Source organism: Aptenodytes patagonicus, chromosome 20 (genome assembly GCF_965638725.1).
Source record: "Aptenodytes patagonicus chromosome 20, bAptPat1.pri.cur, whole genome shotgun sequence".
Lineage (NCBI taxonomy): Eukaryota > Metazoa > Chordata > Aves > Sphenisciformes > Spheniscidae > Aptenodytes > Aptenodytes patagonicus.
In genome coordinates this window covers 3,255,807-3,268,634 of record NC_134968.1, presented here as the reverse complement: position 1 = coordinate 3,268,634, position 12,828 = coordinate 3,255,807, and the positions used below count along the sequence as shown (strand labels likewise).

The following is a 12,828-nucleotide window of genomic DNA, read 5'->3' as shown; positions in this document are numbered from 1 at the left end:
TGCGCCCCGATAACCTTGTTTACGGGGGGCCCCGGGGGGGGCCGGGTGAGCCCGAGGTGGGGGAGATTAGGGAGGTGAGCGTGACTCAGGGCATTTGGGCGCGCTCCCCCGCGCTGCGCGGCTCTTTCCCTGCGGGCAGCAGCAGGCAGAGCCCGGGCAGGGGCTGGCGGCGAGGGCAGGGGCGTCACGGAGCCACCCCAGGGGTAGGTGCGGGGTCACGGGCGGTGGCAGCACCTTGGGGTGTCCCTGGGCGCTGGGAGCGGGGGGATGGGGTGGACAGGGGGACGGCAGGGCCAGGCAGGATGGGGGAGCACCCCAGGGTGCCCCCGGCGTGGGGTGGGGTCTGTAGGGTTGTCATCGGGGTGTGCTGGGGTGGGAGATGCTGTGGGCCAGGCAGGTACGGGCTCCATGCTGAGCCATGGTGGTACCCGCTGCGGGAGGGAGCTGAGCCACGCTGCGTGGATGGCATGGGAGGTATGGGCTCCATACTGAGCCAGGCTGGTACCCGCTGGAGGAGGGAGCCCAGCTGCGCCATGTGGATGGCGTGGGATGTATGGGCTCCATACTGAGCCACGTTGGGTACCTGCTGCATGAGGGATCCCAGCCACACTGCGTGGATGGCGTGGGCCGTATGGGCTCCATACTGAGTACCTTGCTGTGGGAGGGAGGTCCTGCACTGAGCCGCGCAGCATGTGGGAGGTATGGGCTCTATACTGAGCCGTGCTGGATATATGGTGTAGGAGGCATGAGTCCAGTCCTGAGTCATGCTAGCCGCGTGGTGTGGGAGGTATGGGCTCTATACTGCACACATGGGGTGTATGGTGTAAGAGGTATGGACTCCCTGCCGTGCACAAGATGCGGGAGGTATGGGCTCTATACTGTGCACATGGGGTATATCTCATAGGAGAAATGGGCTCTATACTGTGCACACACGGTATCTGGTGTAGGAGGTGTGGGCTCTATACCGCACACACTGTGTAGAACGTATGGGCTCTATACGGTGCAGGGTGGCACGGGGATGGATTCGGCAGGTCCGGGTGACCTGGGCGCAGGGCGCCCCGTGCCCTGCAGTCCCCCAGCCCATCGCCCCGGCCTCGGGGCACCTCCTGGGCCCCGGGGCAGCACGGGGGGCAGCTGGGGGGAGCGGGGCGGGGGCCGACACCGGCTGGGCGTTATCAGTGGGGCGCAGCCCGGCACACCGGGCTGATGCAAGAGCCGCTGGCAGGGCTGGGGGGGGCCCCGGGACAGGCTGGCCTGGGGGGCCGGGGGCCACCGGCGCTGCGGGGCCAGGCGGGGCAGGAAGGAGGAGGCCGGGTCCGGAGCCAGCCGTGGTTCCCGTGGCCCCGCCGTGGCTCCCAGATCCCATCGGGGATCCCGTGGCCCCAGCGGGGTCCCCGTGACCCCATCCTGGCTCCCGTGGCCCCCGGCCGGGAGCGAGCTCCTGCATCACCCTGGTGAGATCTGGGGGGGCTCAGTCCCCCCCCCCAAAGCCCCCCACGCCCTGACCTTGCAGGCCCCCTGTGAACCCCCTGTGTGGGGTCCCTGGGCCGGGGTGGCGGAGGGCAGATGGGGTCCCTGCCCCCCCCAACCTGGGGGGTCCCTATGGGGGGGGCTGGGGCAGGGGGGACCGGCGGTCCCGGGGCAGGACACCCCCCCACAGTGGCTCTGGGCTGGGGCGGGCAGGTGGGGGTCATGGGGGGTGGGGGGATATGGGGGGTGGGGGGGCCCGGACCCCTGGGTCCCTCCGGGGTGCCCCGGGGCGGGGGGGCGGGGCGGAGTGCGGGGGCAGGGCGCCCCCTGGCGGTTGTCCCCCGGTACGGCCCCGGGGCAGCTGCGGGGGGGGGGCACAGGGGGCGCGGGGGGGGGGGCAGGCACAAGCTGCATCTTCCCCCCCCCCTCCAGGCACCAACACACCGCCCAGGGGGCTGCAGAAGCTTTGGGTGCTGAGGGGAGGGGGGCAGCAAGGCCCCCCCCCCCCCCCCAGCTGCGCACCCTGGGGTGCTGCCCGGTGCTTGTGCCGTCCTGCTTTGGGATGTCCCCGTGAGACCAGACGTGCCTCAGTTTCCCCTTTCTCACCCCAGCGCTCTGCCAGGGGACTGCGGGGGCTTGCCGGGGGCCCCGGGCGCTGCAGTGTGGGACCCCAGCCCCTGTGCACGGGTCTATATGGGACCCCACCCACATGCGAGGGGTCATGGGTCCGTACGGGCCCTGACCCCTGGGCGTGGGTCTGTATGGGACCTGACCCCAGGCGCAGGACGCGGCAGGACTGGCCGGCGTGCGTGGGCACGGGTGGGCTGGGACTGGATGCTGCGTCCCTGGTGGGAAGCTGCCGGGGCTCTGCCGGCGCCTGACGTCGGTTCCCATCCTGGATGGCGGCAGGGCAGGGCATCGCTTCCCCGGGGACCCCCGGCCCCGGGACCTCCCAGCCCTCGGGCAGCAGGTTACACGGGCGGGGACTGCGGGAACGGCCTCGGTGTCCAGCCCCAGCCCCACTCCAGGGGACAAACCCCACATCCCAGGGGGGCACCGAGCACTGCCTCGGCCTCTCCTAACATGTTTTCTCTCCCTTTCCCCCCCCCTGCGCCCGCCCCGACGCCGCAGAGCGCCGGGTTATGGTGCCGCTGGGCTGACTGCCGGGACGCAGCGAGGCAGAGGCGGGGGCCAAGCCCGGAGCCATGGAGGGGCCTGGCCAGGTAGGGAGACCCATCCCCGAGCCCTGGCTCTGCCGCTGCACCCCGACCGGCTCCCACCCCGGCACAGACCCGGCGAGGCACTGGGGGTGCCGGTCCCCACTGAGCCCCCTTCTCTCTGTCCCGCAGGAGGCCTACGAGGAGAGGACGAGGAGGAGCTTGGACCCCGAGGGCTACGAGGACCCCGGCATAAAGGGCTCCCACCTATCGCTGGGGGAGATGAGCAGTGAGTGGCTCCCTCGGGTGCTGGGGGACACTGGGCACGCGTGGGCACCAGTGCTGCATGGGGGACGGCATTGCCCGGGCACCAGTGTCGTAGGGGCGCCAGCGTTGCAGAGGTGACGGCGTTGCATGGGTGATGGCATCGCATGGGTGACGGTGTTGCACGAGAACTGGCACTGGGTGGGTGCCAGCGTTGCAGGGGCACCAGTGGTTCAAGGGCGCATGTTGCATGGGCGCCAGACTTCTGTGGGTGCCAGTTATGCGTGGGTACCAGCATGGCACAGGTGTGTTGCACAGGCACCAGCATTGCATGGGTGCCGGCGTTGTACAGGTGCCAGCATTGCATGGGCACCAGTGTTGCACGGGTGCCAGCGTTGCATGGGCACCCATCTTGCATCGGCACCATGTTGCATGGGTGCCAGCATGGCACAGATGTGTTGCATGGGCACTAGCGTTACGCAGACGTGTTGCATGAGTGCCAGTGTTGCATGGGCACCAGCGTTGCATGGGTGCCAGAGTTGCACAGACGTGTTACACGGGGTGCCAGCGTTGCATGGGCACCAGTGTTGCATGGGCGCCAGTGTTGCATGGGTGCCAGCATTGCATATGGGCAGCGGGGCTCGCTCGGAGCCCGGGGCGGTCAGGCAGGGACACGCAGCCCTGGGGATCGCATGGCCCAAAGGCAGCGGCACCCTTTGCCAAAGCCCTGGAGCTGGTGAGGTGCCACCACCAGCGCAAGGGCTGTGGGTGCCCGAGACGGGGCCAAGCTCGGGGACACCCAGGGTCCTTGAGGCCATGACCGAGAGCCCCTGGGGAGGGAGGGGGGGGGGGGTCTGTTGGTTTGGAGTCGCTGCCCCGAGGGGGTGCTTGGGCTGTGCCGGCTCCCGGCATCCAGACCCTCAGGTCCCCGTTGGGGGTGACACAGGTCGGGGGGTAATGCTGCCGCCTGTTCTGTGCAGGGGCCGGCGCCGGCACCGGGTCCCCCTTGCATGCGTGGAGGGCCAGAGCCGAGGAGCTGACGCCCCTGCGGTGAGTCCCCCAAATCGGGGAGGGAGCCACACACTGCCCCGCCTGCCCGGCTGGCATCAGCAAGAGGAGGGCTGCTGGCACCCATGGGTGCCTGGCACTGACCCCTCCCGTCCCGGCGGTGTGTGTTTTGCAGCCAGTATTTGCCCAGCCGGCGGGGATGCTATGACCTGGACGGGAGGAGGCGTGAGGTCGGGGCCCCCCCGGGACAGGCGAGCCGCCGTGGCGGAGGGCAGCGTGAGTGACCGCGGGGGCACCGGGGGACAAAGCCCAGCCCCGGCGTGTCCCCTCCCCAGCCCTCCGTCGTGCCGCCCGCCCTGGCTTTGCCACCCCCGGCCCCGCGGCTCAGCGGGGTGACTTGTCACCCAGGCGTCAGGGCACGCCACGGGGTGACCGCTGCCACTTGCCCGTAATTGCCTGCTGATTGAGGATAAATAAAGTCTTTGTTTGGGGTGAGGACAAGAACCACTTGGGGCTGAACGCCGGCTGGCGCCGGGCGGCTCAGTGGCGGTGGCAGCGGGCCGGGACGAGGACAGGCTCGTGCCCACGTGCCACGGCCAATGCCGTCGGGGACATCGAGGGGGGGGACGCGCCCCATCCCCGCTCCCGTGGGCACGATATCCTTCAGCTGGCAGAGCGGGATGCGGCTCTTGCGGCATCACCCCGCCGGGTGACCTGGCCGGGGGCAGCGAGGGGACCGCGGTGGTCCCCAGCGGGAGCGGAGGGGGACGGGGTGAGCCTGTCCCCGGCACCGGGGCAGCCGCGGGCGGGCGGGAGCCGCGCTGCTGTTTACTGTCAGCAAAGGCAAAGTGCTCCGGGATTTACGGTGCACACAGGGCGGCCGTGGGGCGTGGGGCTCGGCCCCCGCTTTATAGGGCCGGAGCCTGCGGGGCCGTGGGGGAGCGCAGGGGGGGCCGTAGGTAGGAGGGGGACGGGGACGCCTCGAGCTCCTGGGGTCTGGCTGGCCGGGGATGTGCTGTCCCCGTCCCAGTCCAAGGGACAGTGCTCGGTGCTGGGGTCAGGGTTGTGCCGGTGGCGGGGCGGTGGGCCAGAGCGTGGCCACGAGCCCTGCCCTCACCCCGGCCGGGGTGATGACCCCAGGCCGTCACCCTGCCCCGGGAGCCGGGCTGCAGGGATGCGAGGGGCTGGAGGTGGGCAACGGCAGGCCGGGGGGTGATGGAGGGACACATCCAGCAAACCCCAGCTGGGTCTGGGATGGGCCAATGGGTGGGGGACACGTCCAGCGAGTCCCAACCAGGTCTGGGATGGGGGTGATGGAGCAGGGGACACATCCCGGCAACCCCAACCGGTCTGGGGTGGGGGTGATGGGGGGAGACACCTCCAACAGACCCCAGGGGGGGTCTGGGCCAGGGCAGGGGCCAGCTGACGCAGCGGGTGGCTCTGCTCACAGCTCCGTCGGTGACCGATGTGGACCTGGAGGCGGCAGGGAGCAGGAGGCCTGTGTCCCGGCGGGACACCCATGAGGTGGGTGCTGCCCAGGGGACCCCTATTCCCTCCCCATTCCTGGGGGCAGGCAGACTGTGGCCACCTGGGGACCACCCCACACCAGCCCCTGGGGACACCAGGGCACAGGGGTGCTGGCACGGGCAGCCGCAGCTCTGGGGTTCCTGGGGGTCCCCGGTACGGCTGGGGGGACCCTGACACCCCCGGCTCCGGCTGCAGGGCTACGTGGAGCTGCACGAGCTGGTCATGGACAGCACGAAGGAGCTGTGCTGGATGGAGGCCGGCCACTGGCTCCAGCTAGAGGAGGACTTCAAGGAAGCCGGGCACTGGGGCCAGCCCCATCTCTCCTTCCTGACCTACCGCAGCCTCCTGGAGATCCGCCGGGCTTTGGCCAAAGGTGGGGACACCGGCTGGGGCCGGGATGGCAGCGGGGACCCCAAGCCAGCTGGCCGGTGACGGTGCTGTCCCTGCAGGCGCCGTGCTCCTCGACGTGGCGGCCACCTCGCTGGCGGCCATCGCCCACATCCTCATCGACCAGATGATCTACGAGGGGCAGATCAAGCCGCAGGACCGGGAGGACATCCTGAGGACGCTGCTGCTGCAGCACAAGTACGGCCGGGGCTGATGGCCCCGGGGGGGGGGGACCCCGGTGTCCGGGCTGGATCCGACCCCAGCGAGTCCCGCTGGAGCCTGGCATGGGGTGGAAAAGCCTCTCTGTGTTTTGGCTTTGCCTCCCAGCCCAGTTTGGGGGTCCTCGTGCACCCCCAGGGCTGGGGTTGTCTTATGGGGGGCTTGGGGGGGTCAGTGGCGCTGGCCTGTCTGACGCTGTCCCCCCGGCTGCTCTAGACACCCCAGCGAGGCCGAGTCGGTCAGGACCCTGCCACCGGCGCAGCTGCAGCGCTCGGGCACGGGCCGGGCAGAGACGGAGCAGCCGCTGCTGCGGGAGCAGCAGCCCTTGGAGATGCGCCGGCTGGTCGGGGCCGAGCAGGCGAGCGGGGACGGGGCTGCGGCGGGGGGCAGGGGGGGCAAGGGGGCAGCGGGGCGTAGGGGTTGGGGGTGCTGGGTCCATCCAGTGTGCGGGGAGGGCTGCTGGGAGATGCACACATGCACCCCGGTAGATGCACACATGCACCACGGTGCATGCAGGCACGCAGATGCGCGCACACACACCTTGGCACGCGCAGGTGCGCACACCAGGCAGTTGCACACCAGGAGGTGTGCAGGCTCTCGCACAGCTCCCCGTGCTGTGCATCCCCGGGGAGTGCACGCACCCACTGACACACACTCGTGCGCACTCGCACGCCTGTCCACACACACTCATATGGGCACGAGCGCACGCAAGTGCGCGGGCACAAACACCCCCCAGACTTCCACGCACACCGCTTTCTTTCGCCCTCACACACATGTGCACACATGCACTTGCACACACGTGCATGCACGCACGTGCACACTTGCGCAGGCACATGTACGCGCATGCATGTGCATGCACGCACATACCTGCACACTTGCAGGCACATGCACACACACGGGTGCACACGCATGCGCGTACACGAGCACACGTGCAAGCAGGGGGAGGCATTGCCATGGGATGGTGCAGAGGTGGTAGCGAGGGAGCTGGGCTTGCAGGGAACGAAGGGGGACACGTAAGTGATGGAGGGGGACACACCGGCGATGGAGGGGGACATGCAGGGGACAGAGGGGGCCATGCAGGGGACAGCCACCAAGGATAGCCAGCTGACTCCTGCCATTCGTCTGCCCACCACAGAGCCCGAGCGGGGCCACTAGACCCCAGCTCCCCGAGAAGGTCCCCGAGGATGCCGAGGCCACGCTGGTCCTCGTGGGTGAGTGGTCAGCGGAGCTGCGGGTGCAGGATTGGGGTGGTGGGTGCAGGGTCAGGGCGGTGGGTGCGGGGCCAGGGTGCGCAGCGGGAGCTTTGGTGTCTGCCTGCTTGCTCACTCGCTGCTTTTCTTGTGCCTTTTTTGACTCTCCCCGTTCTCAGCCCTTGCTGCCGCCTGCTGCTGCTCAGCGCTGCTCTCTGGGCCCCGTGTCCCCATGTCCCTTGCCCTCATGTCCCATTTCTCCACTCCCCTGTGCCCCCCGTGTCCTCATGTCTCTCTGTCCCCTGTGCCCCTGTGTCCCCATGTCTCTCTGTCCCCTGTGCCCCCGTGTCCCCATGCCCTGATGTCCCTGTGCTCTCATGCCCACCTACCCCTGTGTCCCCACGTCCCGATGTCCCTGTGCCCCTGTGTCTGTGTCCCTGTGCCTCCGTGTCCTCATGTCTTTGTGTGCCCCTGTCCCATTCCCTTTGTCCCCCATGTCCCCACGCCTCTGTGTCCTCTTGTCTCCAAATAACTCTGTCCCTGTACCCCTGTGTCCTCTTGTCTCCATATCCCAATGTCCCCATGTTTCGATGTCCCCACGCTCCTGTGTCCCCATGTCTCCATATCCCCATGTCTCTGTGCTCCTGTGTCCCCATGTCCCGTGTCCCCGTGTCCCTGTGCCCGGCCCCCCGTGACCCCCGTCCCGTCCCATCCTCCCCCCAGGCTGTGCAGCCTTCCTGGAGCAGCCGACGCTGGCCTTCGTGCGCCTGAAGGCCGCGGTGACGCTGGACGCCGTCCTCGATGTGCCCCTGCCCGTCCGCTTCCTCTTCGTGGTCCTGGGCCCCGACACCCCCCATGTCAGCTACCACGAGATCGGCCGCGCCGTCTCCACCATGATGTCCGACAGGGTATGGCTCGCCCACCGGCACCACCGGCACTGCCACCGCCACCAGCACTGCCGTCCAGGGTGACAGCCGCCCTGAGCACCCCAAAGTCCCCAGCCCTGGGGCTGCACCCTCTAATAGGGCTGTGCCATGTCCCTCTCTGTGCTCGTGTCCCTCTGTCCCCATGCCACTGTGTCCCCTTGTCCCCACGCACCTGTGTCCTCATCCCTCTGGGTCTCCATGGCCCCATGCACCCCTGTCCCCATGTCCCCATCTCCACATGCACCCCATCCCTATGTCCATATGCATCCCTGTCCCCACACTTCTGTGTCCCTGTCCCCCCATGCCCCTGTGTCCCCATGTGCCCATGCCCCTGAGGTCAAATGTCCCCTTGTCCCCATGTGTCCAAGCAACCATGTCCCCATGCTCTTGTGGTCCTATGTCCCCCGTGTCCCCATGTCCCCATGCCCCTGTGGTTCCATGCCCCCTGTCCCCAAGCCCCTGTGGTCCCATGCCCCCCCTCATCCTCCATGCCCCCATGTTCCCATGTCCTCATGTCCCCATGTCCCCATTTCCCCACGAAGCCCCATCCCCGCGGGGATGCTCAGGGGCCGGGCGGGTGCCCAGCAGCACCCAAGGGTGCCGGAGACGACTGAGCGCCCGTCTCCGGGCCACCCCGCAGGTCTTTCGCCGGGACGCCTACCTGGCCGAGGGCCGCCAGGACCTGCTGCAGGGGGTGGAGGACTTCCTGGAGGCCAGCATCGTCCTGCCGCCCACCGAGACCCTGAACGAGCAGCTCCTCCGCAGCCTGGTGCCGCTGCAGCACGAGCTGCTTCGCCGCCGCTACCAGCCCCCCGAGAAGGCGCCGGGCGAGGGCTTCCTAAAAGACCTGGGTACGGCGGGGACCGCCCCTGCCAGCCCCGGGATCCCCCGTCCCCGTGGCTGGCGGGATCCCCCCCTCCTTGCACGCGATGTCCCCCCATGGCCACCTGCTTGTGTCCCCAGGGCTGGAGGCGCCGGCGCCGGAGGACGACGACCCCCTGCGCAGGACTGGGCGACCTTTTGGGGGGCTGGTGCGGGACATCCGCCGCCGGTACCCCAAATATCTCAGCGACATCAAGGACGCCCTCAGCCCCCAGTGCCTGGCTGCCGTCATCTTCATCTACTTTGCGGCGCTGTCACCTGCTATCACCTTTGGAGGCTTGCTGAGTAATGGGGGGACAGGCTGGGGACACGCCGGGGGCCGGGGATGTCCCCCAGCTGGGCACTGGGCTGGGGGCTGGGGGAGCGGGGTGCCACTGCCTGCAGCACCATCCCCTGGGGGATGCTCCTGGGGGGGTTATTGCACCCCCTAATCCTGGTGCCGAGGAATTTGGGATGGGGGGACACAGGGCTGTGCCCCCCGGCACCCACCAGCTCTGCCCCCCCCCCCCCAGGTGAGAAGACCAAGGGCATGATGGGGGTGTCGGAGCTGCTCGTCTCCACCTCCGTGCAGTGCATCCTCTTCAGCATCCTCAGCGCCCAGCCCCTGCTCGTCGTCGGCTTCTCGGGGCCCCTCCTCGTCTTCGAGGAAGCCTTCTACTCGGTGGGTGCCACCCCGCACCCCTGGGTGCCCCCCACCCACCTCTGGCGGTCCCCACAGGGGTCTCGCGGCGTCCCCACCAGCCCCCGGGCAGGAGGTGCAGGGCCACCGTGGGACCCCGGGGTCCAGCCCACCTGGGTGCCCATGCCGGGGGCTCCGGGGGGGGGGCTGACGGGGGCTGTGCCCTCTGGCTCCCCAGTTCTGCAATGACCATGGCATGGAGTACATCGTGGGCCGGGTCTGGATCGGCTTCTGGCTGATCCTGCTGGTGCTGGTGGTGGTGGCCTGTGAGGGCAGCTTCCTGGTGCGCTACCTGTCCCGCTACACCACCCAGGAGATCTTCTCCTTCCTCATCTCCCTCATCTTCATCTACGAGACCTTCTCCAAGCTCGTCACGGTGAGGGGCGCGGGGGTCCCGTGGTGGGGAAGGCTTGGGGGGGGGGGGGGGGGGGTGTGCTGCAGACTGTGGTCATCACCCAGGTTTCCATAGAAACGGTGGGAGCCCAGCCGGGGGAGGGATGCAGGCGAGGGATGGAGCCCGTCTCCCAGCGCTTTCTCCCCTTTCCCAGGTGTTTCCCGGCTCGTGCTTCTCTCCTCAGGGGGCTTTTGGGGTAGGGAGGTGAAGCCCGGGCAGATGTCCCACCTGGGCTGCAGCAAACATGGCCCTTGCCCAGGAACTGCCCAGAGAGCCCCGATTTCTTTCCCCATCCCCTGGCTCAGACCCTTCCCGGGGGGCTGGTAGCAATGGGACGGTGTCACCCCGTGCACTGGGTGCCCACAGGGACACCTCTGGTGCTGGAGAGGTGACAGGCAGGACACACGCCCTATCGCACCCTGGACCCCCATCACACCAAGGCACCCCCGTGCACCCCTCTACAAGCTCAGCACAGCCCCAAACACCCCGGGTGACGCATGGTCCGCAGCGGGGCCACGCTCGTCCGTCCCCGCCGCGCCACCCAGTCCCTGCTCCAGCCCCATTTCCGAACGAGCCTGGAGAAAACCGAGCCTAAAAATAACCCCCTGCTCACCACGCGCCAAGCTCCCAGCCTCGCCGGTCACCCTGGCACGCATCCTGCACCCACGCACCCGCCGGGACGGTGCCGCGGGGTTCCCAGCGTGGCAGGAGGGGTGCAGGGGGATCCCCCCCTCCCCACGCACTAGCGGGTCTCCCATCCTCCCTGACCCCTCCTCCCCCTCCCCTTCCCTCCCCAGATCTTCAAGGACCACCCGCTAAAGCGGCATTACAACCTGACGGACACGGTCCAGCCCAAGGTGCCGGAGCCCAACACGGCGCTGCTGTCCCTCGTCCTCATGGCCGGCACCTTCTTCCTGGCCTTCTTCCTCCGCCAGTTCAAGAACAGCGCTTTCCTGCCTGGCAGGGTGAGGACGGGGGGAGGGGGGGGGGCACGGTGGCATCTCCCCCACCCCACTGGACCCTTGGCGGGGGCAGTGCTGGGGGTGAAACGGGGGGTCAGCGGGTGCGGTTTCCCAAAAGGGGCTGGCTGAGACCGTGCAAACTCATTGCACGCTCCTCCGGAGGTCTTTGCTAGAGCTCACTGCCGGTGGGGACACGTCGGGGAGGGGGGCGGGGGGGCATCTCAGCCGGGTGGGGACGCAGGCGGGTTTAACGCGGTCACGGTGTCCCCACAGGCCCGGCGCTTGATCGGGGACTTCGGGGTGCCCATTTCCATCTTCATCATGGCGCTGGTCGACTTCTTCATCAAGGACACGTTCACGCAGGTCCGGGAGCAGCAGGAGGGCAGGGCTGGGGGGGGGACGGGTGTCCCCAACAAGGGGACGTGGAGCCAGGTGCTCGTCCCTGTGCCCTGTCCCCGTCCCCTCACTCCCGCATCTCTGCTCCCATCCAGAAACTGGTTGTCCCCAAAGGGCTGGAGGTCACCAACGCGTCCGCCCGGGGCTGGTTTATCAACCCCATGGGGAAGGACAACACCTTCCCCATCTGGATGATGTTCGCCTCCGTGGTGCCCGCCCTCCTGGTCTTCATCCTCATCTTCCTCGAGACGCAGATCACCACGTGAGGACTGGGGAGGGGTACGGGGAGGGGAGGGCTGCGGGGTGCCAGGTGGGATGGGGACGGAGGGGACATCCCTGGGGTGCTGTGTCACCAACTCGTCCCCTCTGTCCCCGGCAGCCTCATCGTCAGCAAGCCTGAGAGGAAGTTGGTGAAGGGCTCCGGCTTCCACCTGGACCTGCTGCTGATCGTGACCATGGGGGGGCTGGCCGCCCTCTTCGGCGTGCCCTGGCTCAGCGCCACCACTGTCCGCACCATCACCCACGCCAACGCCCTCACCGTCATGAGCAAGACCTCCGCTCCCGGCGAGAAGTCCCAGATCTTGGAGGTCAAGGAACAGCGCATCAGCGGCTTGTTGGTGGCCATGCTCATCGGTGAGCTGGGGAGGTGCCCCCCCACCCCGGGCAGCGAGGGCTGGGTGCCCCCGACAGCTCTCCCTGACCTCTCCTTCTCCACCGCAGGCGTCTCCATCCTCATGGAGCCCATCCTGAAGCACATCCCGCTGGCCGTGCTCTTCGGCATCTTCCTCTACATGGGCGTCACCTCCCTCTTCGGCATCCAGCTCTTCGACCGCATCCTACTCTTGCTGATGCCGCCCAAGTACCACCCCAGCGAGCCCTACGTCACCCGGGTGAGTGAGCCCTATGTCACCTGGCCGGGTGGCCATGGGCTTGGGGGTGTCCTGGGCTGCGGGTGCAGCCTGCAATTGCTTGGGGCTCCCCAAAGAGCCTCCTCCTTTGGTGCTGACCTTCACTGGGCTCTTTGGGCCACTGGTCCTGACCCTCCCGGCACCCTGGGAAGGGTGCGGGGTGCTGGACCCACCACCCTGACCCCGCTGGGCTCCTCGTCCCGCAGGTGAAGACTTGGCGGATGCACCTCTTCACCTTCACCCAAATCGTCGTCCTCGTGCTGCTGTGGGCGGTGAAGTCCACCGAGGCCTCGCTGGCGCTGCCCTTCGTCCTCATCCTCACTGTGCCCCTGCGGCGCTTCCTGCTGCCCAGGATCTTCCGGGACATCGAGCTCAAATGTGTACGTAGCCCCGGCACGAGCTGGGAGCCACTGAGGTGCTGGCCCTGGCCCTGTGCCCGTCCCTGGGTCCATCCCCATC

General features: G+C 68.5%; 1 protein-coding gene across 2 annotated transcripts; it reads left to right on the top strand.

The window, feature by feature from the left end:
• Positions 1-134: 134 nt before the first annotated feature.
• SLC4A1 (solute carrier family 4 member 1 (Diego blood group)) lies at positions 135-12,749 on the top strand (the record flags this gene model as incomplete). Of its 2 annotated transcripts, XM_076356592.1 has the most annotated exon segments (21): positions 135-203; positions 2,602-2,693; positions 2,820-2,916; positions 3,872-3,941; positions 4,075-4,175; positions 5,350-5,423; positions 5,622-5,799; positions 5,876-6,011; positions 6,249-6,390; positions 7,168-7,243; positions 7,946-8,130; positions 8,789-8,999; positions 9,112-9,315; positions 9,543-9,691; positions 9,888-10,085; positions 10,901-11,068; positions 11,339-11,428; positions 11,557-11,723; positions 11,841-12,094; positions 12,182-12,351; positions 12,576-12,749. In XM_076356592.1, coding segments are annotated over 20 exon segments (2,862 nt in total), but the record flags the coding sequence as incomplete, so codon positions are not given.
• Between the last annotated feature and the right edge of the window lie 79 nt (positions 12,750-12,828).